The sequence below is a fragment of the Anarhichas minor genome, unplaced genomic scaffold (genome assembly GCF_050575085.1).
Source record: "Anarhichas minor isolate MPS153535 unplaced genomic scaffold, ASM5057508v1 ptg000055l, whole genome shotgun sequence".
Classification (NCBI taxonomy): domain Eukaryota; kingdom Metazoa; phylum Chordata; class Actinopteri; order Perciformes; family Anarhichadidae; genus Anarhichas; species Anarhichas minor.
This window is the reverse complement of record NW_027466501.1, coordinates 4,372,951-4,396,385: the sequence shown is the minus strand read 5'-3', so window position 1 is coordinate 4,396,385 and position 23,435 is coordinate 4,372,951. Positions and strand designations below refer to the sequence as shown.

The 23,435-nt window shown below is 43.5% G+C and overlaps 3 protein-coding genes across 4 annotated transcripts; 1 reads left to right on the top strand and 2 right to left on the bottom strand.

Moving 5' to 3' along the window:
* Window positions 1-7,704: 7,704 nt before the first annotated feature.
* On the bottom strand, window positions 7,705-9,747 carry phax (phosphorylated adaptor for RNA export). Its single transcript, XM_076076118.1, has 2 exons — window positions 9,668-9,747; window positions 7,705-9,398 (listed from the first exon to the last, which is right to left on the bottom strand). Exon 2 carries the CDS (start codon window positions 9,389-9,391, stop codon window positions 8,153-8,155), a length of 1,239 nt encoding a protein of 412 aa, XP_075932233.1. The 5' UTR covers window positions 9,392-9,398; window positions 9,668-9,747; the 3' UTR covers window positions 7,705-8,152.
* A 364-nt stretch (window positions 9,748-10,111) lies between these two features.
* On the top strand, window positions 10,112-16,195 carry pmpcb (peptidase, mitochondrial processing subunit beta). 2 transcript variants are annotated; one of them, XR_012947435.1, is made up of 13 exons: window positions 10,112-10,259; window positions 10,607-10,744; window positions 11,321-11,407; window positions 11,614-11,743; window positions 12,386-12,584; window positions 12,684-12,763; window positions 13,158-13,270; window positions 13,623-13,766; window positions 14,884-15,044; window positions 15,165-15,250; window positions 15,449-15,574; window positions 15,803-15,878; window positions 15,995-16,120. XR_012947435.1 is itself a non-coding variant. In XM_076076114.1 (13 exons), the coding sequence occupies exons 1-13, from the start codon at window positions 10,179-10,181 to the stop codon at window positions 16,057-16,059; spliced, it is 1,449 nt and encodes a 482-aa protein (XP_075932229.1). In that variant the 5' UTR covers window positions 10,112-10,178; the 3' UTR covers window positions 16,060-16,195. The 2 variants fall into 2 exon arrangements, 1 of the variants encoding a protein (XP_075932229.1); XM_076076114.1 differs by having other exon boundaries at window positions 15,449-15,537; window positions 15,995-16,195.
* Window positions 16,125-23,433, bottom strand: dnajc2 (DnaJ (Hsp40) homolog, subfamily C, member 2). The gene is made up of 16 exons (XM_076076113.1): window positions 23,242-23,433; window positions 22,444-22,634; window positions 21,062-21,137; window positions 20,869-20,967; window positions 20,551-20,773; window positions 20,372-20,437; window positions 20,182-20,273; window positions 19,923-20,044; window positions 18,897-19,046; window positions 18,703-18,791; window positions 17,788-17,857; window positions 17,498-17,679; window positions 16,862-16,962; window positions 16,617-16,727; window positions 16,373-16,533; window positions 16,125-16,277 (listed from the first exon to the last, which is right to left on the bottom strand). The coding sequence occupies exons 1-16, from the start codon at window positions 23,294-23,296 to the stop codon at window positions 16,212-16,214; spliced, it is 1,854 nt and encodes a 617-aa protein (XP_075932228.1). The 5' UTR covers window positions 23,297-23,433; the 3' UTR covers window positions 16,125-16,211.
* Window positions 23,434-23,435: the final 2 nt, after the last annotated feature.

Sequence of the window (23,435 nt, the reverse complement as noted above, 5' to 3'; positions counted from 1 at the left end):
GACGTTCTCCGCCCCCAGATATACCTAGATATCCCGTCCATGAAAATCACGAACAGGACCGGTGACAAAGCCCTGGCGGAGGCCAACACCCACCGGGAACGTGTCTGACTTATTGCCGAGAATGCGGACACAGCTCCTACTGCAGTCGTACAGAGACCGGATCGCCCGTTGTAACGGGTCCGGCACCTCATACTCCACAAGACCCCCCGAGGGACCCGGTCGAAAGCCTTCTCCAAGTCCACAAAGCACATGTAGACTGGTTGGGCAAACTCCCAGAGCCCCTCCAGTAGTCTTGCGAGGGTAAAGAGCTGGTCCATTGTTCCACGGCTGGGATGGAATCCGCACTGCTCCTCTTGAATCTGAGGTTCGACAAGCGGTCGGAGCCTCCTTTCCAGCACCCTGGCATAAGCCTTCCCCGGGAGGCTGAGTAGTGTGATACCCCGGTAATTCGAGCACACTCTCCGGTCCCCCTTTTTGAAGATGGGAACCACCACCCCGGTCTGCCATTCCATGGGCACTGATCCCGACCCCCATGCGACATTGAAGAGGCGTGTCAGCCAGGACAGCCCAACTGTGTCCAGCACTTTCAACATCTCAGGGCGGATCTCATCCACCCCCGGCGCCTTGCCACCAAGGAGCTTTTTAACTACCTCAGCGACCTCTGCCAGGGATATGGGTGAGCCTCCCCCTAGGTCCTCAGGCGCTGCCTCCTCTGCAGAGGACATGTTGGTCGGGTTTAGGAGTTCCTCAAAGTGCTCTTTCCACCGCCCGACGATGTCCTCCGTCCGGGTTAGCAGTTCCCCCCCCCCTGCTGAGAACAGCCTGGGGTAAGCCAGCTTTCCCTTTCTGAGCCGTCGGATGGTTTGCCAGAACCTCCTTGAGGCCAACCGAAAGTCCTTCTCCATGGCCTCCCCGAACTCCTCCCATGCCCGACTTTTAGCATTCGCGACCACCGCAGCTGCAGCCCTTCTGGCCTGCCGGTACCTGTCAGCTGCTTCAGGAGACCCCTGGGCCAACCAGGCCTTGAAGGTCTCCTTCTTCAGCTTGATGGCTTCCCTCACCTCCGGTGTCCACCACCGGGTTCTCGGGTTGCCGCCACGACAGGCACCGATGACCTTCCGGCCACAGCTCCGAGCGGCCGCGTCCACAATAGAGGCTTTGAACATGGTCCACTCGGATTCCGTGTCCCCAACCTCCCTCGGGATGTGTGAGAAGTTCTTCCGGAGGTGGGAGTTGAAGACCTCCCGGACAGGGTCCTCCGCCAGACGTTCCCAGTTTACCCTCACTACACATTTGGGTTTGCCGGTTCTTTCCAACCGGTTCCCCTGCCATCTGATCCAACTCACCACCAGGTGGTGATCAGTTGACAGCTCTGCTCCTCTCTTCACCCGAGTGTCCAAGACATACGGCCGCAAATCAAATGATACGATTACAAAGTCGATCATTGATCTCCGGCCTAAGGTGTTCTGGTACCAGGTACACTTATGAGCCACCACCAACAGCAGGATTTTAAAGTCAATTCTTTGTTGGACAAGAAGCCAGTGCAAAGACCTCAGAACTGGAGTGATGTGATCCACTTTCTTGGTCTTAGTGAGGACTCGAGCTGCAGTGTTCTGATTGACTTTTTCAAATCCTGTTGAGACATAAACCCTCTATTCCTTGATGTATTCTTCAGGTGATAGTAGGCTGATTTTATAATTGTCTTGATATGGCTGTTCAGGTTGAGGTCTGAATCCAGAGATGTAACGCTTTGTCACAACCTCAGTTTGGACATTTGTGTGCAAGGAGATTGCACTCTCAAAGAAAACACAGGAATGATCAGAGAGTGCAACATCAGTCACAGCAACATTAGAAATGTTTACACCTTTGGTGATGATTAGGTCCAGAGTGTGCCCCCTGTTGTGGGTGGGTCCTGTCACATGCTGAGTCAGATAGTTATCAAGGACACCACATAGTTCTATAGACCCTCTGTCCTGGGGATTATCAACATGGATATTAAAATCGCCAACAATAACAACACAGTCAAAATCAATACAGATTATAGACAGCAGTTCAGTAAACTCATCAAAGAAGGTTGCACAGTATTTAGGCGGTCTGTAAATGTTTAGGAATAAAGCTCGAGTGGAATTCAGAGCCACATATTCAAAAGAACTAAAATGACCAAAGGACATCTGCTTGCATTGAAGAGAATCGTTAAATAAAATAGCACCTCCACCTCCTTTCTTATGTGCTCTTGTTTCACTCATGAAACTGAAGCTGTGAGGTGTTGATTCAATAAGAACAGCTGCACTGTTATCTTGATTTAACCATGTTTCAGTTAAAAACTAAAAGTCCAGTTCGTGCCTAACAATAAAATCATTGATTAAAAATGTTTTTCCTGACAGAGACCTGACATTTAATAAAGCTAAGTTTAATGTGTTTAAAGCTTTATTTGCCCAATTTATTTGGACAGGCTGACGAGGAATGAATGTTAAGTTTGATACGTTTGCAGATTTACTATTGTTTCTTCGCAGCCTCACCTTTCTTTTTCTATAAACTATCAGGGCAGGAGTTGAGAAGGCTCGCTGCATACAGGGCCCCGACGTCTCCTGGAGAGAGTCATTGTGTCATTAGCCTTGTAGCCTGGACCCAGAAGATATCAATTATTGCCTTTATCAGGTAGGGGAGACAGAGGATGATTGTGGAGCCGTAGTGGAGGTGGGGGACGGGCAGGGCACTTTAACTTCGCCGATTGTGTCAAAACTGTTCCCATACCTCCAGTTCTAGCCGCTGCCCCCTCCGAGCCGCAGCGGGTTCCAGTTCCAGTGGGCGTAGTGGGTTATGCAAATTGACACATTTTTGTAAGCGACGACGTCGATTACGCCGACAACACGCCCCAGCCCTAGTTTACATTGGAGTTAGTTGAAAACCTGGTACGTCTCATACAAACGCTAAAGGATGCATTGTGCGTCGGTATCAGACACCGAGGGCCTCTTACCAAGCGTCGGTATTTGACAAGCTGGGAGTAACAAGGGGTTTGGCCACTAGTTGTTAACTTAGCCTGTATGCTGTTTTGTGCCGAGCAGGTAGTGTACAATGGGTTTATCAGAGCTTTTATTACGAAAACAGCTGCTGAAAATGAGTTGGATGTATGCTGTGATAGTCAACCAAACACCTAAGTGGTGGTCTTAAAACCAAAACAATGAGTTGAAAGATGCTAAAAATGCTCTGTAGAGCTGAGTGGAACTGTGGTCTGGTGATAATTATCTGTGGGTCATTTGACCCTTGAAAGGACTTTTTTCTCACCTTTTATTTTTTTTGCAGGACCCATGCACATTTTGATAGTTTGTTTATTGGATGAAATCCAAAGTGGCAGAAATGAGGAAAACAACTTCTCTTTCTTTGTTTCGTCTCTCCCACAACCAGGAGACTACTTGGCCTACTTGGCCAGTGCAGAACTATAATTCAGATGACATTTGCTTCCTTTGATCTCCTTTAACATTTACAATGAGAACCACCACCAACAGCAACAAGCACGTTGCAACTAATGGAAAACGCTGATATTGAGTTGTGCATAAACAGGGTTCCCACGCATCCTGGAAAACCAGGAAAACAGTCGGCCAATTTGTATTCAATGATTAAGACATGTACTTTAATATAAATAAGGTGCAGAGTGCATTTATAAAAAACATTAAAATAGAGTTTTTTATTTTTTTTTAATTCCCACGCGAGGATCCCCACCGACCCCCCTACAAAGGTCAGAGCTAAGCCCAGAATGTCTCAAATAGTAAAACGCCCACACCCCCAAGTCCCGTCACATGGTAGCAATGCATTCAGGGTGACATTACACAACGTTGCTTTCTTCTCGACTCGTTTTAATCGTTGAATTGTGTTAAATTCGTTAGCATGTTTGGTTCAGTTGCTGAAGTTGATGCGTTTGCTTGCTTGCTTACATCTGCAGGTGTGTTTGCATTATTCCATGATCAATTTGTCATAACTTCTCAGCATAAAGAGAGGATTTCATAGATAAGTTATAGCCATAGACTGCATGTCTTTTAAATCAGACTTCCACAGCAAGAAACATATGAGTATATGACGCTATCCCTGTCTGTCATACCAGCTTAGATCATCACTGAAAATGTCCTGGAATAATGATCTCCAGAAAAAGAATGGGAGCCCTGATAAGCCATGTGCAAAATGTTGCTCAATAACAATAGGAGTCTGAGGACTAAAGTGACATCATCTCCAGAGCTAACATATTTTATGAACGTGATCCGTCCTCTGTTTCCTCCTCCCAACTGGGTCACCTTTGTTCAGGTGAAAGTGATGAGTCACTGCCTGTTCTCAGTAGTCCTCTGATGATGTTATCTAACTCACCTTTACTGCTGTTCTTCTGGGCCACTTGCAGTAGCTCAGATGAGACATGTTACCGTGAGAGAAACATTGAAAAGTACATCCTCTTTCGGGCCGGAGCATGGATCTGTTGTCTAATTGTGGTGGTGGTGGCGTTTTTGCCTCCCTGCCAACATCTCCGAGATTAGCTCTGATGGGTCAGCAGGAGTGCACCGATACATTTAGATTTCGATTTACTTCTGCTTGTGTGATCGTTAGAGGGAGGGATGTCTTTGAACAGCGTCCTCTGATTTCCTGATTTGTGACAGAGCCGTTCATCCATGAAACAGCCCGATGATGGTGGACGGATCCCAAAGAGCAGATGCTCAGAAGCGGTGTCTGTCAAAATAATGCTTATCGTAACAACAACAACACATTACCATTCTGTTTGTTGACAATCTCTCTGAATGCTGACATCATGCAGCACCTCCCTCCCCTGTCCAAAGAAACAAGTCTTTCAACCCTGGTCCTGTTTGATCCAATGGAAATAAGAAACAGCGTGTTGTATCCAGGCAACAGGTTTGTTGCCAGGTGACAGATACAGAGGTCCTGAGACCAGAGACTGCGTGCAACAATTCCACATGAATAAGACAAGACAGAGCATCAGTCACCTCCTGCAACTCACACATTTTCTTTACCATTAAAGCAAACGTTACGCGTCTGTTTGCCATCATATGAACAGTGAGCTTGCTTCTCCGTTAACGGTTACAAATGCAACAAACGCTGTACGTGAGATGAAGTGACCGTAAAACTCGATTGCAGGAAACTGATCGCAAACCTTTATCAGCACGCCTAATTGCCGCATGGAATCATGATGTACACACTGGCGACTTACCAGAGAAGACATAACTGCCAGCATATGTAAAAAAAACACAAAAAAAACAGCCATAAGAGGTGAGATTATTATTAAACACGTTTCTGCCAGAACTGCCTTTCATGTGGCAGCCATGAGCAGAGATAATGATTTCCAAGGCACTCCAGCTGACAAATCCACCACCACCATTAAAGGCTTTCATTCTACCCCGGAGCTGTGTGGGGAGACTGTGTACTTTCACTTTGATTTAGATGCAGCTGCTTTAGTGTGTGTGTGGGGGGGGGGGGGGGCTGTTTACTGAGGTCTGTTTAGCCAAATATAACACTCAATTTGTAAAGCAAATATTGGGTGTTAAACCGTATGCTAGTTTTTATTTTTTAACAAAGGATCACATAACTCCACATAATTGTGTGTAATGCGAAAGATACCCAGTAGTGACAAAACGCCAGAAAGCTCGTTCTTTTGGATTTTACTCGGCTTTCATTAAGCAAAAAGCAAGTTCTGACAAGTCCATTGTATGCTGTCTGCCCAGCACCAAAGAAAAGAAAGACAATGTTAGCAACTAGCTGGCGAAGAAAGTCTGATGTTTAGAAGCCTAAGTCCCAGTTCATTTTCTCAGGAGTTGGTTGAGACCAAACAAGAGTGAATGTTGGACAATATTTCATCAGGTCACCAGAAACACGACTCCAAATACGCAACTGTTTGTCACTCTTCCTCTGTGTGTTGTTATCCGAGCTTCTCCTGGCTTTGTTGACGTAGCCGAACGTAGTTCTTTGTTGATTTGTGCTTTTAGTGCATGTGAGCGTGCCCCACTGGTGCCGGCGGTTACAGCTGAAGCGTAGCGCCCACCCTCCAGTTCTCTGTCGTATAAACATTGTTAGCTCTGCAAGCACTGTTAGCGCTGTTTGCTGCGAGCCACCAGCTCAGCCGTCGCCATGCTGAGACGTTGAGGCACTAGAAATGCTGCCATTCTCGTATATTTTGATCTTTTTTCCGAGAACGTTTGATGGTAAGAACCGTGTTGCTAAGCTAACATAACTTAATGTAGTCTTTTTATCCATGCACAGTGAAATTCCCCAATTGCTCATGAACTTAACACAACTAACTAAAATAACTTGGTTTTAACTATCCTTATAATTAGTGCTAAATGACATAGTTCATGCCAGGAAAGTATCATGTAATGATTCGAAAATAATGGCCTGTAAACAAAACGGTTATGAATAATTATTCCTGATATAAAGATGGGCATTTTTGTGTTTTTGTTGTTTGCAGCCCTCTCTAAATGGAACACTGAACATGGACACGTTTCAGAACACCATCAAGGACAAAAACATTCATCCATATTTGACTCCTTGTTTTATCAAAGAACACCACAGCCATGTACACACACCATGCCACCACCATAATCAGACATTTGCTGCCACCCATTTGTCAAGTCTGATAAATGCAAGAATAAATACATTCAAAAAGATGGAGACACTGTGCAAATCTGTCTCCCCCGAGAAAAGCCTGTTTCTTAAACCAGAACCACTGGTGGATGTTTAACACATCTGATAAGTGACTGGAATTGCACTAAATACTCTATGAGCGATTGGTACATTTGATCAATGCAAGTGTTTGAGGAGTAGTGGACGGGGATATACCTACAGTATATGGATACATGACAAACCTCATCACCACCTGTTGGCCTTCAAAAGAAGCGTCTCTTTAGCCATAGCTTTTGGTTTCCTTGGCCCAGTTTTGCCTCCGTCCCAACACAGTAATTGGTTTGAATTGGTGCTCACAGTAACAGCATTAAAAGAATTTATGAAATATCTTCAACTGCACTTTATTTATGGTCCCAGTTTCTCTTGATAATCTACCAAACCCAGTAAACAGTGTTTGGTTTGTCCATTCTGGGCTACCGTAGAAACAAAGCGGTGCAACATGGTGGACTCTGTGAAGACCCGCTCCTAGATACGAGGGGCTCATTCTAAACTAATAATAATACGATTCTTAGTTTAAGGTGAATATACTCAAAATGAAAAGTTACGAATAAAGTATTCCATTTCTGATAATAGATCCTCCTAAATTGTACCCAAAGGAACTTTAAGTGATATTTTTGTAAGTTTATTTATCTCTCTTATGTGGCTTAATTTCTGAATTGATTTTGATATCACACTACATATTTGTATATACCGTTTGTATATTGTGTATAGCACCTTCCATCACATGCTTCTTCTGGTATACAGTGTATTTACTAACAGATTAAACTGCTTCTTGTATTGTATCCTTTCGTTTACTTGTATGGGATCAATACTTTATCTAAACATCAGGCACTTGGTCCTCGTGATAGTGTGTGTCTGCCATCTAGTGGACAAACGTCTGAGAAACCAACGTGATTCTCTGTGATACTCAGCCCAACCATCCTGAACTGCTGAAAAACACTCAGCTTTCAGGGACTGATTCTGTATCACAATGCTTCTGGAATTAATCTACAGTGAAAAACCCCAGTGAGCAATCATTGGAATTTGAGGCAATTGTACTTGAGTCACCTTTATTTATGCTGCACACAAATTATTTTAATAAATCCAGATCTCATTCTATCCTAATGAAACCTTGTTAAAAAAAAAAAAAAAAAAAAACTATATTTGAGAACTAACAAGAGTGCGTCACTGTTACTCCAATAAGCTACAACAACATAGGTACGTTTTTGATTAGTAAAAACTTGATTGAATGGCAAACAACATTTGTATCTCAAATCACTGTTTACATGTGCTGAAATCTACAAATCCATGCTGTACCGAACGAAACCAATATTACTTTTAACATAAGCTGTCCTTTTATTGCTATGGGAAAAAAAAGAAAAAAGGACACTCCGGTGAGATTCTGTACTCGGTAGAGAATGTACTTATGCAGTGTGGTGTTGTACTTTTAATCCTAAATGTCCTTGTTCAAACCTCCCAGAGTTCAGACAGCAGGCATCCCTCAAAAGACCTCCAGGTCTGCAGAGTTGTAGACCACCGCTGCCATCTCCTCAGTGCCCACAGCAGCTTCCTCCTGACCCTCCTCTTCCTCTTCCTCTTCAGCAGCGTCCTCTAATGACTCCAAGGCCTCATTAGTGTCACTGGCGAAAGTCTCCCTGGAGACATCATCGTGCTCCTGCAGGTTCAGTGTGCCGATGGCCTGCTTCATCTTCTTGGCCACCATGTGCCGCCTCCTCTTATGGGCGGCCTTCTTGCTCTTGTAATCTTTCTGGTTTTCCTCAGAAAATACCTTCCGGACCTGGGACTTGCTGATGCTGGGTGTGTTCTTCAGCAGGTTGAGATACACCCCACCAGGCGTCCTTCGCCTGCTGCCGTCCATGGTGTATACACCGCCGCTTTCCTCCAGTGTGGCCGTCTCTCCGAGCAGCTCTATGGCTTTTTTCTTTCCGATGATTTTGACAATGCGCTCTATCAGGTCTTTCTTTGGCTCTTGCAGCCTGTGTGCTATCTCGTCCGTCACCTTATCTTCGGGGTCGTCCTCTGTGATCTCATACCGGCCCTTGATGTCCATCTCCGCCCGGGGGCCCAGTCTCTCTTTAGCTGGCCTCTTCCTCTTGGCATCAGCTCCTGCCCTCTCCTCCGAGTCCCGGCCCTTCATGTACTCCTCCAGCTGAGCGTCCAGCATGCTCACTTCTCCATCATTATTCGCCTGTCTCTCCTGCTCCCTCTCCTTCTCCATTATCTTACGGGCCAGAACAAAGTTATACGTCTCCACGTTTCTGCTGGACATGCTCACTTCACCTTCCATGCCAAATATGCCCAGCTCTGCAGCGACGGCATCCTGGCACTGCTCCTGGACCACAGAGCCCCAAATGTTGTTCACCTTGCGGCCTCCAGGCGCGCCGGGGACGGGCATGCGGGTCGGCTCCGACCGGGTGGTGCAGGCAGGCCGCTGGGGGACGTTGGATACTTTCTGCCGCTTCCGGCGCCAAACAGTCGCCTCCTCGTCTGACGAGTCTGGGTCACTGTCGCTGGACTCCACCGTCCTACCAGTGCTGCGGTAGGCAGCGGCAGAATGCTGGGCAGCGGCTCTGTCGTGGAAGGACTGCCCGCTGAAAGCTGGAGGAACCTGGGGTCGAGCTTGCGCTGCGGCGGCGGTTCCCATCTCAGTTTCCGAGCTGGACTCGGAAATCTCCCCATCTTCCAGATCACCTTCCATTAGATCTCCGCCACCAGCCATTTCTTTTCTGGAAGCCACACCACAGATACTTGCTTTGACTGCTGGTTTAATGCATCAGCTAAAGTTTAGGCTACGAATTAGCAACAATAGCTAACACAACCATTAGTTAGAAGCTAGCGATGCTACGGAACTTAATATTAAACCCGGCAAAGAATCAAACTACTCTCAGTTAAAACAGAAATGCATTCATATATGTGGCACGTTAGGTGGTAACGTTAGCTGACTCTGTGCTTTGCATGAAATTGTACTTCAGTCTTGCTTGGCTCTTCCACTCACTGTGAACAGCTATGATGAGGTTGACAATCTTGAGACCCGCTGGAGAGAATTCGCGCTAGACTAAAGCCACCCTTCCGCCTTCCAACTGTCACACCCTTTCAAAATAAACCTGACCACTGGGTCACTTTCTTCAAACAACAACACAAACAAAGTCAAGTATATTTATATATATATTATATATATATGATTAAAAAAGTGGGAAATATATATTTTGACGACCTCTAATTGTGAATATAGAAGTAAAAATAGAGAATAGAAGTCAAAGAGCATCTATCCATTGGTAGAATGTAAATGTGCCCTCTTAGATGTTTGTCCTGCACCGTAATTACAGGTTGTTGCTCCACCATTAAAATGTGTATTATAACTTTTGTAGGACTACTTTTATCTATGGTATTTTGAATAGCCTTCTGGCTTTTATTTTCTTTATAAAACCACATCGCTATCTCCGGAAGATCTTGCGTATGATTGCGTCATTGAAGACGGCGCTTGCGCAGTGTGACAGATAAACAATATGGCGGCGTCCTTACAGCGCCTCACGTCTGCTGGGAAATATCTTCAAAGACATTTACTGAAGACAAATTATTTAAGCAGGGTAAGAAGTACGTGTTAACGGGCTTGTGCGTGATACAGCACTTCCTCGACAGTTATCACTGCACAGTTAAACGGAGGAAAACCCCTCGGCATGGCCGGTCAGGCTCAGTGTTTGCTAACAAGTTAGCTAACAGCTGCTACATCCTGGGCTATTGCGGGATGAATTCTTAAAAGTAATATCCGAAGTTTGACCGGTGTAGCACAGTTTAAAACTACGACATAGGTTTTTAATAGGTTAGTTAAAATCATGTTCGCGGCATTTGGTCAGTGACAGCTGACGTCACTGTCCTAGATTTGCAGTATCATCATGACTGTTAATTGCTGTGTGTCCTCCACCTCCACCTGCAGCTCACAGCTGGACCGCACCGACTATTGGCTACTCAGGCCGCTCAGCATGTGGCTCTCAATGTTCCTGAAACCAAAGTGACCACTTTGGAAAACGGACTCCGAGTGTCTTCTGAGGACGCTGGGCTTACCACCTGCACGGTAAGACACAAGTTACCGTGATAAACACACACACACACACCGAGCATTGCTGTTTACGTGCTACCTTTATGTATTTATAATAATAATATCGAAAAATACAAATGCATAAATCATATTAAATGCTTTTTTTTTACCCTCTCATGCCCAAACAATAATAACGAAATTCAAGACACAAGTATTTGTTTTAGTTTTTAGAGGAACAAATCAAAAGACTAAACCTGGTCTTGCTTCCATACCGTAATGTAACGTTAAAGGACAATATTGTTTGCACCTTTTAGCTGGTGATTCCTCTTAAATGTATAATTAGTCACCAATGATGAGTTGCAAATTTAGGCAATATTGTTACTCAACCAGAAATATAAAAGAGCTCAGTGGTTTTGTTTCAAAATATTGTAGCTAAGCATCTCAAGGCCACAAGTCGGCTCATTTCAAGGGTTTATCCCAAAGCTAATAAAGAGTTGAGCTCCGTCATTACAGAAGACGGCCTCATCTCAGATCTCAGTCTGAAGTTCTGGTACAGCAGCCGCAGAGAGTGTGTAGATATTAATCTGGATATTCATGACTGACTCTGTCCAGGTGGGCCTCTGGATAGACGCCGGCAGTCGCTACGAGAATGAGAGAAATAATGGCACCGCACACTTCCTGGAACACATGGCATTTAAGGTGAGATGGTAACAGCACAGTGCAGTTTTTAACTGGTTTGTCTTCTATTGTTTCTTATTTGCACATTTGCAACAATTATAAAGAAGAAATTAAAAAAAGAGACGCAGTGGAATTGTTTAGGTTGACATAACGCAAAAATAATTGCATAAATGTAATGGTCATGATAAATGATATGTCTTGTTTTCCACACCCTCTGTGTGTGACAGGGCACCAGGAAGCGCTCCCAGCTGGATCTGGAGTTGGAGATTGAGAACATGGGGGCTCACCTGAACGCCTACACGTCCCGAGAGCAAACTGTGTATTACGCCAAAGCTTTCTCTAAAGATCTTCCACGAGGTACAGAGCAGTGAGATTAAGGCCCCACTGACATGTAGTGATGACCATAAGGATAGGTCATGTCCTGAAGAAATCACAAAATCACTTCAACTATGTCATCAAAGTCGATTCAGTTATTTATTGATGGAGTTGGTTATTTTTTTATAACTTAAAGGTACTTCAAGGAACTATAAACTAGTAATGAAACAATCTCTGATGCCTCGTTAAGACCTACATAAGCATACGAGACCACCGGCTATTTCGATACTGGGATTGTTAGGTCGGATTCCCCGCAAAATCAGACGAAACAATTTATGGCATACAGGGTCACCAGAAATGACTTCATACCCAGGACTGAGGCAGCCTGTCGGACCGTGCTGCAGTAATACGAGAGGTTTTCTAAAGGGAGTCTGGCAGCTGCAGATCTCTACGACACAATGGTGCTCATGGAAACACTACCGATGTTGTCCACTGGGGCCACCAGAATCAACACAAAATGAAAGTTCCATGTATTTAAAGGTTATTAAAAAGTCTAACAATCAAAATTGATTGCATTTTGCCAATATAGCAAAACACCGAACACAGACCTATTTGTTGGAGTAATGAAAAAAATGACAGCTCCATTTATCCAAATAAAAAGCTCCTGTTTTCTTTTCTCCCAAGCTGTGGAGATCCTGGCGGACATCATCCAGAACAGCACACTGGGTGAAGCAGAGATCGAGAGGGAGCGAGGGGTGATCCTCAGAGAGATGCAGGAAGTAGAGACCAATCTGCAGGAAGTGGTCTTTGACTACCTGCACGCTACTGCGTACCAGTCCACAGCTCTGGGCAGGACCATCCTGGGCCCCACCGAGAACATCAAGTAAGAGCAAACGTTCATTTCAAATGCAAAACCGCCTTGCTCCCCAGAACACGTGATCTCTCAATATAATGTGTTTTTTCCTGCTGTATTTGATTGCAGAACAATCAACAGAGGTGACCTGGTGGAGTACATCACTACTCACTACAAAGGCCCCAGAATCGTGCTGGCTGCTGCTGGAGGTCAGAGCTGTTTCTCTCCTCACGTGTTTGGTTATAAGTTCACATTTTAGTTCGATATAAAAGCACAAACCCCCATTGTTTCTGGGATATTATTAACGGCATCTGTCATTGGCGCCTTTATGTATTTCACACTACTGGGGAGTAGTAGGCTCATGTTGAATCACAACATTAAACAGTCAACAGTGCAAAAAGTAGAAAATATCAAATAAAGTGCACAGACAAACGGTGTCTGTCGTGTGTGTCATGTAGTCTTGGAGTCTTGGTCTTTGGGGTATTTCCTTTATTAGACTAAAGTGAATTGATATTACTGCTGATTGTTCATAACTCACACCAGTGTAACATACACCGTGAGGTCGTTCTGATCTTAAAGACCTTGTGGTGTGTTTTGGATCAGGGGTTTCACACAATGAGCTCAATGATTTGGCCAAGCATCATTTTGGAAAACTCCCTGGCAGATATAAAGGTGAAGCCCCGGCACTTCCTCCATGCCTCTTCACAGGAAGTGAGGTAAGGTTGAAGTCTTCAGATAATACTACGATTTATTGTTGTTTGAGTTTTCTCTTTTTCTTAAAAATGTATTTAATTTTGTCATGTAAATCGTAGAGTATGTTTTATTATTAGATGGTACTAGAGAGAGATGACAGGGCCAAGGAGGAGCTATGCAAACAGAGCTTGAACCAGGGGTGTTGAGGTTCATGGTCGGTGCCTTGAAAGTGCTTTATTAATAACACTTAATATTTCCCATATAAATAAAAAAAACAAGAACACTGACAACTGTTTATTTCTAAGAAATGATCTGTTGGAATAGAACAGTGTTAGACGGTGGAGCAAGTGAGTGAATGTGTTGCTGTCGCTTCAGATCCGTGTGCGTGACGACAAGATGCCTCTGGCTCATATCGCCATTGCAGTGGAGGCGGTTGGATGGTCACACCCCGACACCATCCCCCTCATGGTGGCTAATACACTGATAGGAAACTGGGACCGCTCGTTTGGTGGAGGTGTGGTGAGTACTGATGAGACCTCAGTGAAGTTGACCCAACTCCAATTCATTTAGTTTGCATTAATTACACCAAGCTGTACAAGACGACTTCAATACGGCTTGTTACATGTCGTGATAAACAAGATTTAGTGACGTGTGCAAATGTTTGATCCTTCTGCGGTTAGAATTGTCGGCCATAAAACACACCCGTTTATTAGGGATGGGTCATTATTTCCACAATAAATTGAATAGTTTATGCGACTATCGGCTTGTCTTGAAGTAGTTTTTACCATCACAGGCACAGCCTGATTCACCAGAACCACCTTCTTTCCACTGTTCCAACAATTTGGTTGAAAGAACGTGAACTTCTTCATCATTGCTTTCAAATGTCTTCGCTTTAGGAGTTTGACATCGCTGCAGTAGTTTGGAGGCTCGACAGAAATGCAGTCGTGTGACTGTAGCAAAGATGTGAATGTTTTTTTTCTTAAGGCGATAAAATGATTTAGCAATTTCTTAAAGCAAAATGGTTAACACATGATCACAATTTAAATTTCTCGCAACAATTTTTATCATTGACTCATATCCTTTCTGGCTCTCTGGCCTAAACCCAATCTCCAGACGTTGAGGTGTGCTCCCATAAAGTCCGTGAGGGTTTAGTTCTGTCAAATCGTCGTGTTTGAGGCTCTGGCAGACATTTTGAGCCCTTTATGAACACTTTCTGTAAGTCAACATTAGATGCAGACTTTGCCCAAGGGAATTACCCACAATTCATTGCAATGTGACAACCAGTGGAAGCATAGACGTAAACAAAGAGGACGGCTCACGTGTGTTCAGCCTGTCATATTACATTTACTCAGAAACATTAAGGGTTAAAGATGGAACCAGAGGATATTTATTCATTAACATTTCATTTAGTTATTGAAGCTGTTTTGACAAAAACAAGTAAATCATTTGAAATGACATCTTGAGGACAGAGCCTGAAGACTTCCAAATCAGAGTACAAAAATATTCTTTGGTGTTGTCCCATCATATTTACAGTCTGTCCCACTCAACTATAAAACCTGCCACACCGGTTTGCTTCTAACGGTGTGTCCCGTATGTGGTTGGGCTTCCCACCTGCTTGTGTCCTTTGTGAACCCAGAATCTGTCCAGTAAACTGGCTCAGATGGCCTGTCAGGGGAATCTGTGCCACAGCTTCCAGTCCTTCAACACCTGCTACACAGACACAGGCCTGTGGGGGCTCTACATGGTGTGTGAGCCCGGCACCATCGACGACATGATGCATTTCACTCAGATGGAATGGTGAGTACACAGATATACAGTAATGGTACCTTTTTAAACAATGAACACTTAGTTTGTGTAGCTGCTGTTTACTCGCAGGTCTAAATATTAAACAGGATGAATCTTGTTGCTCCCTGTTAGGATGTCTCTTTGCACGAGTGTGACGGAGAGCGAGGTGGCACGGGCCAAAAACCTGCTCAAGACCAACATGCTCCTGCATCTGGATGGTAAACAAACATCCACTTGGACTCAATGATGAACAAAGGTCACTGTGACCATAACTCATGAATTAATATGCTAATTAAGACAACTCCACACAAATGATAGAAATTACATTTTGGAAAGACATGGATGCAAGGTGGTAATTCTAGTTTGAGATCTGTCATGTGCAGGCAAAATGCCATAAACACATTTATTGACTCCAGGATCCACTCCGATCTGCGAGGACATTGGCAGACAGATGCTGTGCTACAGTCGTAGGATCCCTCTGCATGAGCTGGAGGCCAGAATTGATGTGAGTGGATACACTTGGAACATACAGAGGCTCAAATGTAAGGGCGTTCGTTCAATAAGACAACCTGTAATGTTTCCAAATATTAGGCTTCTGAAGTCATGTCAGATTAAGAGGCTGAGGGATATTGATGGGATGATAAATCACCTTGTTTCTTAACTGTTAGATGTTATGGCCTATGACATGATTCATGGGAAATTGTGAAAGAAAAGCACAATCCAGCGCTGTATTTAAAATTGTACATTTTTTTTTTTTCTTCCTGCCTCAGGCCATTGATGCGACGACCATTAAGGACGTGTGTACCAAATATATCTACAACAAGGCTCCTGCCATCGCAGCAGTTGGTATGTCTGTTGCCATTTGTCCCAATTGGATTTACTGTAATATTGCGGCACTCACTTTGAATGCGAACAGTGTTACAGAGATGTAAAACTGTAGATTCCTCAACTTTTCTTCTCAGGTCCAATTGAACAGCTGCCAGACTACAACCAGATCCGCAGTGGAATGTTCTGGATGAGAACATGAACAAACCAGCACCGAGGATAAACGACTCGCACTGTACAGAAATAAACAAACTGAATGACCATTCGTAGTATTTTTCCTCCTTTAATTTTTATTATAAAATAAAGAACACAATAATGTTAAAATAACACGAATACTATTCTTTGAGGTTCTTGTCATTTTTTACTCTTTCCTCCAACTCCCTGTGCCGCTTTCTTGGCTTTAACCATCTCCACCAGTTCCTGTCAGGGAAAGGTGTTAAATTTAGCCTAAAGGAACAAAATATGAGCAGCAGCCCAGTAACATCCCTACGCTTTAGAGTTGGCTGGAAACTTACCTTGTACCTCTTCATACAGTCTTTCTTACTCCGTCCTGGGACTGCAGCAGCAATCTTCTCCCACCTCTCCGCTGTGCTGACTGGGAACGTTTTCAGGGCTTGTTCCAGAAGCTTCTGTTCCTCAGTGTTCCAGGAGGCAGCGTTCCCATCACTACCAGAGCCTGACACACACACACACACACACAGCGGGTTAATGCGGCACATTGTTACATTAGACCTGTGAGTCTATCAGAGCTCCACTTACCATCAAATCTCTCTGAGGGAACAGCATTGTCTATGGTGGGTGCAACACAAGAATGTTCCTTCTTGAACTTCTCGAAGGCTTTTCGGTTGATCTCATCTTTCTGCACTGGATCTGTGGAGGTGACATGAACCCAAAAATATAACACGTTTTAAGATCCATTAATACATACCCATCTACAGGCTTTATTAGCATTATTCATTGAAACATGACTTGGTGTTTACTGTGTTCTTCATATCTGAGCTCACCTAGCCGCTGTAGATTCTTGGCTTTGTTGATGACATCTTTGGCGGTCCTCTTCATGCCACTGGTGGAGTGGAGGTTCATATAGTTGGCAATAACTTCCCATCTGAAAGGAAATAAAATATTTGACATCCATTGCACCAAGCATTTGTAAATTCTCCTTAAATTATCACAATTCATTTTTAACTGCTTTTGAAATGGACTCAATTTGATACAGACTCAATGATAACATCGTGTCAGATCAGGTCCGTTATATTTTGTGGCTGATTATGAGACAGAATCAGCAAAGAGAAGAAGAAGCTTAGTCGGTCATTAAACAGATGGTTTTGACCTAATCCTGCAATACGTCTATTTTATTTATGATACAGATTTACATCACTATGAAGAAGTCGTATTATAGTATGTTGTAAAAACAAGATGTGAAATTGTTCTTTAAAATTCATGAAAAATGTAAGTTATAGTCAGCACAGTCTGCCACAAAAGAAAAGAGTAAATTGTTAAAGAAAACACCAATACTTGTGTTTTCATAGCTACATAGCTACAGAGGCTAATGGAGGGATGAGAGAATAATGAGTTCAGGTCGGTGTCTTGTTGCTGGTTTGGATGACGTTGGAGCAGATTCACACCACTACTGTGTCTACCTGGCATTGGTCCCAGCGGGGAACAGGTTGACCGCTTTGATGAGCAGCTGGAGGTCCTCCTCATTCCAGCCCTTCCCCCCCGCTCCTCCTGCCCCGCTGGCCTGCTCAGCACTGCGGGCCGCCTGCCTCATCTGGACCTCGGCCTCCTTCTCCCTCTGCAGCTGGGCGTTCACCTCCTGCACCTGAGGGGAGGAGCGTCAACATGTTTGCATACATCGGCTGACACTCATTGACATGTGCGGGTCTCCTTATCAAATAAAAGATCTTTAAAAACAAAAGTGCATTTTTACCTGCTTCTCCACGACTACCTTGCTGTCCTCTTTTGAGCCTGAGGCCAGGATGTCATTGAGGGACTGCAGGCTGGAAACAAGTGACATGAAATACGGTTACACGTCTCATATATCACATACATTACTGGAGTATAGTTTAATTAAAAACATTGTACAGCAAAAACTGTCCAATGAAACAATACAGCAGAAACAAAAAAATACTAATTACTATTTTATAGAGTAAATTCATAGAATATAGAGCTACACAGGCAGAAAAAAATATGTGCATGTTGTAGTTCTGGGAAGAACAAGGCACATTGTTGCATCACTACGAGGACAATAGAAACATGTTTGTCTTCACACAGGAACGAGGGTTGACGGATGCTGCATATTTAGGTTGGGAGTTGTATTTATGATAAATGTTATGAGATGTTTTGGATCATATACTTCGTCCTGCTTCTTTTCGGACATGTAATATATATTTACGTTGTTAGTTTATATTATTTGAGAATTTGTAAATTGAAAGTTTACTTTTTTGTTACATGTTCAAAATAATCAAAAATAAATAATATATGTAATAAATGTGAGGGCTAGTTAATGTTACGCTCATCTTATCCGAGGACAAGAGGACGAGGGCCATCGTCATTAGTGGCCTTCATGAACTCATTGGTACCGTGTCATGCTGTGCTCACAGGGCTTCTATGGGCACCAATGAGTCTCCCTTTACACAAAGCAAACTTGATTTCTGCAGACCTAAACAGTCTTCTCAGTGCATAAATTGGGTACGACTGGAAAGATGACTCTTGTGGATTCAGTTAGTCCACGTAGCCATGTCACTGTATACAATGAGCCGTTGATGGTTTATCAGAAATGTGTCCAAAACAAGTTTGCAAGCATTGAACTTCATCCGAGTGGTGATCTTGTAGTTGACTGTACCTGGTCAGCTCCAGACGATCGCAGAGCTTCTCCACTTCCTCCATCATTTTCACATTATCAGCCTCATTGTCAGCAAAGTAGTTCCAGTTCTGTGGAGGGAGAAAAACAACTTTAACTTCAGCACTAAGACTAATGCAGGTCTCAACTGTCAGACAGCACTCCACCAGATCTGAAGAGCTCCTATTAGAATCCACCTTGCAGGTGGTCCTGAGTTTCTGCCTCTCCTTCTTGAAAGCCTTCTTCTGGATCTCCTTCTCTTTCTTGACCTGCTGAGCGACCTGCTTGGCCTCCTCTTCCTCCTTCTCCTTTGCCAAACGAGCAGCATCCAGCTCTGCCTGCCGGGCCTGTAAAACACACAGGAAACTGACTGATGAGCTTCTGCAAAAAGGGACAAAATCATTCCAAAAGCAAAGCAAACCCTGAACACAAGAGAACTGGTCTACTGGTGAGAAGTTGATGGTGGCTTAAGCAGTCTGTCTAGGACATTACAGTCCATTACCTGATTTTCCCTGCAGACATTTTAATAATATTAATGACGACTTTGTTCCATTTAGGCGTCAGTAATTCTATTGGCACGTTTTTACTTCCAATTGTTCCAATTCACCGTAGACCTCATCTATAAATCACAAGAGGGAATTTGTTCATAAATGAACATTCCTGACCATTTTTACTGCCATTTCCTCATCCCCTTATAATATATTCAATAGGTGAACCAGCCATTTGAAGAGATTTATGTTTGATAAAAACATACGTGTTAAATACTTCATACATGAAACCAAATAAATGCATTAAAGCGGAGTCGACAGGCTTTCGTTTGTTCCCCTCATCGGTAAAACAAGCAGAATGAACTCTAACTTTTCACATTGGATTCAAAGTTATAAGCATCCTGCAATCATCAGAACAATAGCAACATCCAGGCTCCCTCATGTGGCATCATAGTCAAATCAGCCGTAGAGCACCAAACGTGGATTGATCCGCCGCTGAAAATAGTGCACTCGTTGGAGACTATTTCCTCCTGTTCGAGTAACGTTTGTTAAAAATGATAGTGACCAGCTGTTTTAGAAAATGAGTATATATTACTGAGCTGATTTACATCTTCAGTAGGACCATTGGAGTTGGGATTGAGGTCAATGACGGGGAAGTCAAAGTGTTGAGAAGCGGACTAACAGTGATTTGCCTCCTACAGACGGAGTGGTTGAGGATGACTGAATGAGACTTACTCGCTCCTTCTCCTCCTGCTCCCTCTTCTTGGCTTCCACTTTCGCCTTCTTCTCAGACTCCTTCCTGGCCTTTTCTTCTTCTTTGAATTTCTTTATTCTAGGGTCACCATTGTAGGCGGTATCTGCAGTGAGGCAATACAACTCATCAGTCTCAGTGATATTTTTAGATGCCGGTTATTTTACTTGACATTGAATGTAGCGTTATGATATTTTGAACGCGTTTCATTCATCTTGCAGTGTGCTGGCCGAGGGACTGTACCAACTAGTGTTCGCATTCTGTTCATCTCCTCCTTCTTCCTCTGACCTCTGGAGGCTCGGTTCTGCTTGTCGATCCATCTCCTCTCATCTCGACTGTATGACAAAGTGAAAACATGTCAGCCAGAGACTAAAGCTATGAACACAGGCTCTTTAGTGTGTTTCAGTGCAGCAGACAGAAGAAACACACTTACCATTCAGCCTTTTCCTTCTCCTCTTCGTCCAGGTATGAGAACTCCCTCCATGAATCAAAGTTGTACCTTTAACAAAAAATGACCAACAAGTTAAAACGCTCTCTTCTCAAACTCCTTTTTTCTGACACCAGCCAATCACTAAGATCCCTCTAATCAAATCAACTATTCTTGCTTTTTACCAAAAAGAGTAAAAATTGTCGACGTCTTCGAAGGAGGATTCCATAGTTCCGAGTTTGGGCACGTGCTTTTTGGAAGACCACCTGGCATTTCTCTCGAACACGGGAGAAAACACCTCCCAAAAGTTGTCTTTGCCTTCGTTCTTTGAAGGCACGGCGTTGTCAAAGGTGGGGTCGACACTGTCGAAGGCTCTCCTCTTCACGGGGTCCGACAGGGTTTCTATAGCTGAGGTACACACAACGACAGAAAGCTGCAACAGTGAGTTCAGGGCCCTCCAGTAATAACATCAGCGCTGATAACAATGAGAGGCTGTGCTTTACCTTTAGTGATGCAGGTGAAGTAGTCGTTGTCTCCCTCTACGATCTGCTCTCCTGTAGCTTTTCTCTTGTCAGGATGGTGCTTCAACACGATCGCTTTGTCTGTTGAGAAACAGCAGAGAACGAGACCAGGATTAGTCATTTCCACCATCCTGAGAAATAAACCACACAAGCAGGAGGAGAGAAATGTACTCACGGGCAGCTTTGATCTGCTTCTGTGTGGCTTTGTACCTCAAGTGTGGGACCCCGAGGACAGAGTAGTGATCTTGATTCTGACAAACAAGTCAAGAGAGGAAATAGTTCAAATGACAAGCAGTCTATAAAGGAACTCTACGGCATATGAAAGGTTCCTCACATACTAGTAGAATGAGTGTCCAGTTCAGGAATAGAACTATTCATCAAATATCACAGAAAGTGGTTCATGAGCGTAGGGCTGCAGCTAGCAACTATTGTCATCATCCCTTACTTGGATTGTTTGGTCTTTAGAATGTCATGTATTTCTCGGAGCACACTGTGATGCCTTCAGTCCAAAAGCTAAAGATATTCAGTTTACTCTCATAAAGACTAAAAGAATCCTCACATTTAAAAAGCTGGAATCACAGAATTACTGCCATTTAAAAAAATTACAATTACAATTTTGAGGTCAGAGTGATGTCATTTGATCATCTATGGCTGAAATATAAACTACCTCAAACACGTTTCTATATGCAACAGAGCAAAGGGACGACAATTCAGGTTGCTGCATCGCCTCAACTCGGAAATGAGATGGACCCAAAGAGGTTGGCTCTGTGTTTTAAGTTTAGTCAGGAAGTAAGTAGTAAACCATCTCTGGCTGACTCTGTAATACAAAGAGTACTCAGTTTCATTCAGATGTCAAGGATTCCATTTCATAACTCAAATGGATCAGAACTTTATATTTGATTCAACAGATGTATCACCACGAGTAGGTCTTCTTTTCACCACTTGGCTGCATCATATCTCGGCTCAAGTTATGAACACCGTTGTTACAAACTGAGTTGGATTAATTAAACTGACTTACTTTCTGCTAGTGCCGAAACAAGGATTAAAGAATCCTTCGGTGAAATTAACAACCATTTTGATAAATGATGAATAATTTACCATTTTTATGCTTTAAATTTACTCAGATGTGAGGGTTTATTCCCGTTTGCTGTTTTATATTATTGTTGATTGAATATGTTTGGGTTTGCTATTGTGCAGACAGAATAAGCAGTTTGAGGATGCCACGTTATGACCTGTGATGGACAACTTTCACTATTTTCACACAGCATTTGTTGAAGCTCCCCAATCAAACAACAGAGGGATTAGCAGTCACACATTTCTCTCCGCTACATTTTATTCAAGAGGATGGGAAGATTAATTCGGAGAAAAGCTGACGTAAACCTGCGATTACCAGAGAATAAATAATTAACATTAAGACATTTCCTCAACAAATTAAAACTGCAGGCTGACATGAAAAATCGGATGTTTTATGAGTGTCTCCTACTGTGATACATCAGCACTAAAAAGAAAGCAGAGACTTCTCTCCCCGTGACGTAATATTCTTATTTCGACCGATACCTTCCAGTCTTTGGGGTCAAGTGTTCGGAGCATCGAGTACTCCTCCAGCTGGAACTCCTCATCCTCTGACTCCTCGGAGGACTCCTGTTCCTCCTCCAGCTCCTGGAAGGAGGCAGATGCAGTCCTGTTCCTCCTCTTCAGGTAGGCCTCGAACCATCGACCCACAGGTTCCACCTGGATCTGCACAGAGGCTGAGAGGGGGGACAGAGAGGTGAGAAGCCCCACTGGATATTAGATTTTCCTTTTTGGCCAATACCAATATTTGACAGTTGTTGTTATACAAACGCATAAAGATCCCTTTACATTTTTATTTTAAAGATTTGAAATTGAAATATGTAAAATCTTTTAGCCATTATTAATAATGGTCACCTATCTGAAGGTACAACAGGTGTTCAGACATTATACAACAGTCCGGTAATTAATGGCTGGCATGCGGACATATACAAGCCCAGTGAAATATCAACCAAGTAAGTGTATTAAATATCAAGCTAGCAAGTGTTCAGCTAATTGAAGATTTCTAAAAAAAAATTAAAATCACTGCAGCAAGTGCAACCATGAGTGGGCAGCAGCTCGGTAACATTATGAAACACAGGAAAAACACAGTTGGAATAAACCGAGAACATACATTATTAACAGTAAAGGGACTCTTCCGAGCTCTGAATGGACCTAGCTGATAATATTAGCTTAGTCCTTACTGTATGCTTTCTAGCTGCGTGCTAACGAGTATAGCAATAATCTTCGTATATAACATTGGTAGCTTAGCTAGCTACTTCCCCCCTGGCCTCTTTTAGTGCTTACCGGCAGTGGTTGTAAAGACAGCCGTTTCATCACCGTCCACCGCTTTTAACAACATCTTAGAAAAATAGTTTCGCCAATTCGCCAAAATTATCAAGCGAAAGGTTTCTGAAAGTGCTTAAGTTTGTGGCTCGCTCATTAACACACCACATGGGCCTCTCTCTCCAAGTGCCGCAAACGAGCTGCGTTGTTACACC

Excerpts from the sequence above, each read along its gene's own strand:
- dnajc2 (XM_076076113.1), bottom strand. The coding sequence starts at position 23,296 with ATGTTGTTAAAAGCGGTGGACGGTGATGAAACGGCTGTCTTTACAACC. Across the intron at positions 19,047-19,922 it reads AGCAGGAGGAGAAGGAGCGA|GCCCGGCAGGCAGAGCTGGA; the intron begins GTAAGTCTCATT and ends TGTGTTTTACAG. Across the intron at positions 16,963-17,497 it reads CCCGCTGGGACCAATGCCAG|ATGGGAAGTTATTGCCAACT; the intron begins GTAGACACAGTA and ends ATTTCCTTTCAG.
- pmpcb (XM_076076114.1), top strand. The coding sequence starts at position 10,179 with ATGGCGGCGTCCTTACAGCGCCTCACGTCTGCTGGGAAATATCTTCAA. Across the intron at positions 10,745-11,320 it reads CTGGGCTTACCACCTGCACG|GTGGGCCTCTGGATAGACGC; the intron begins GTAAGACACAAG and ends GACTCTGTCCAG. Across the intron at positions 11,408-11,613 it reads TGGAACACATGGCATTTAAG|GGCACCAGGAAGCGCTCCCA; the intron begins GTGAGATGGTAA and ends TGTGTGTGACAG.
- phax (XM_076076118.1), bottom strand. The coding sequence starts at position 9,391 with ATGGCTGGTGGCGGAGATCTAATGGAAGGTGATCTGGAAGATGGGGAG.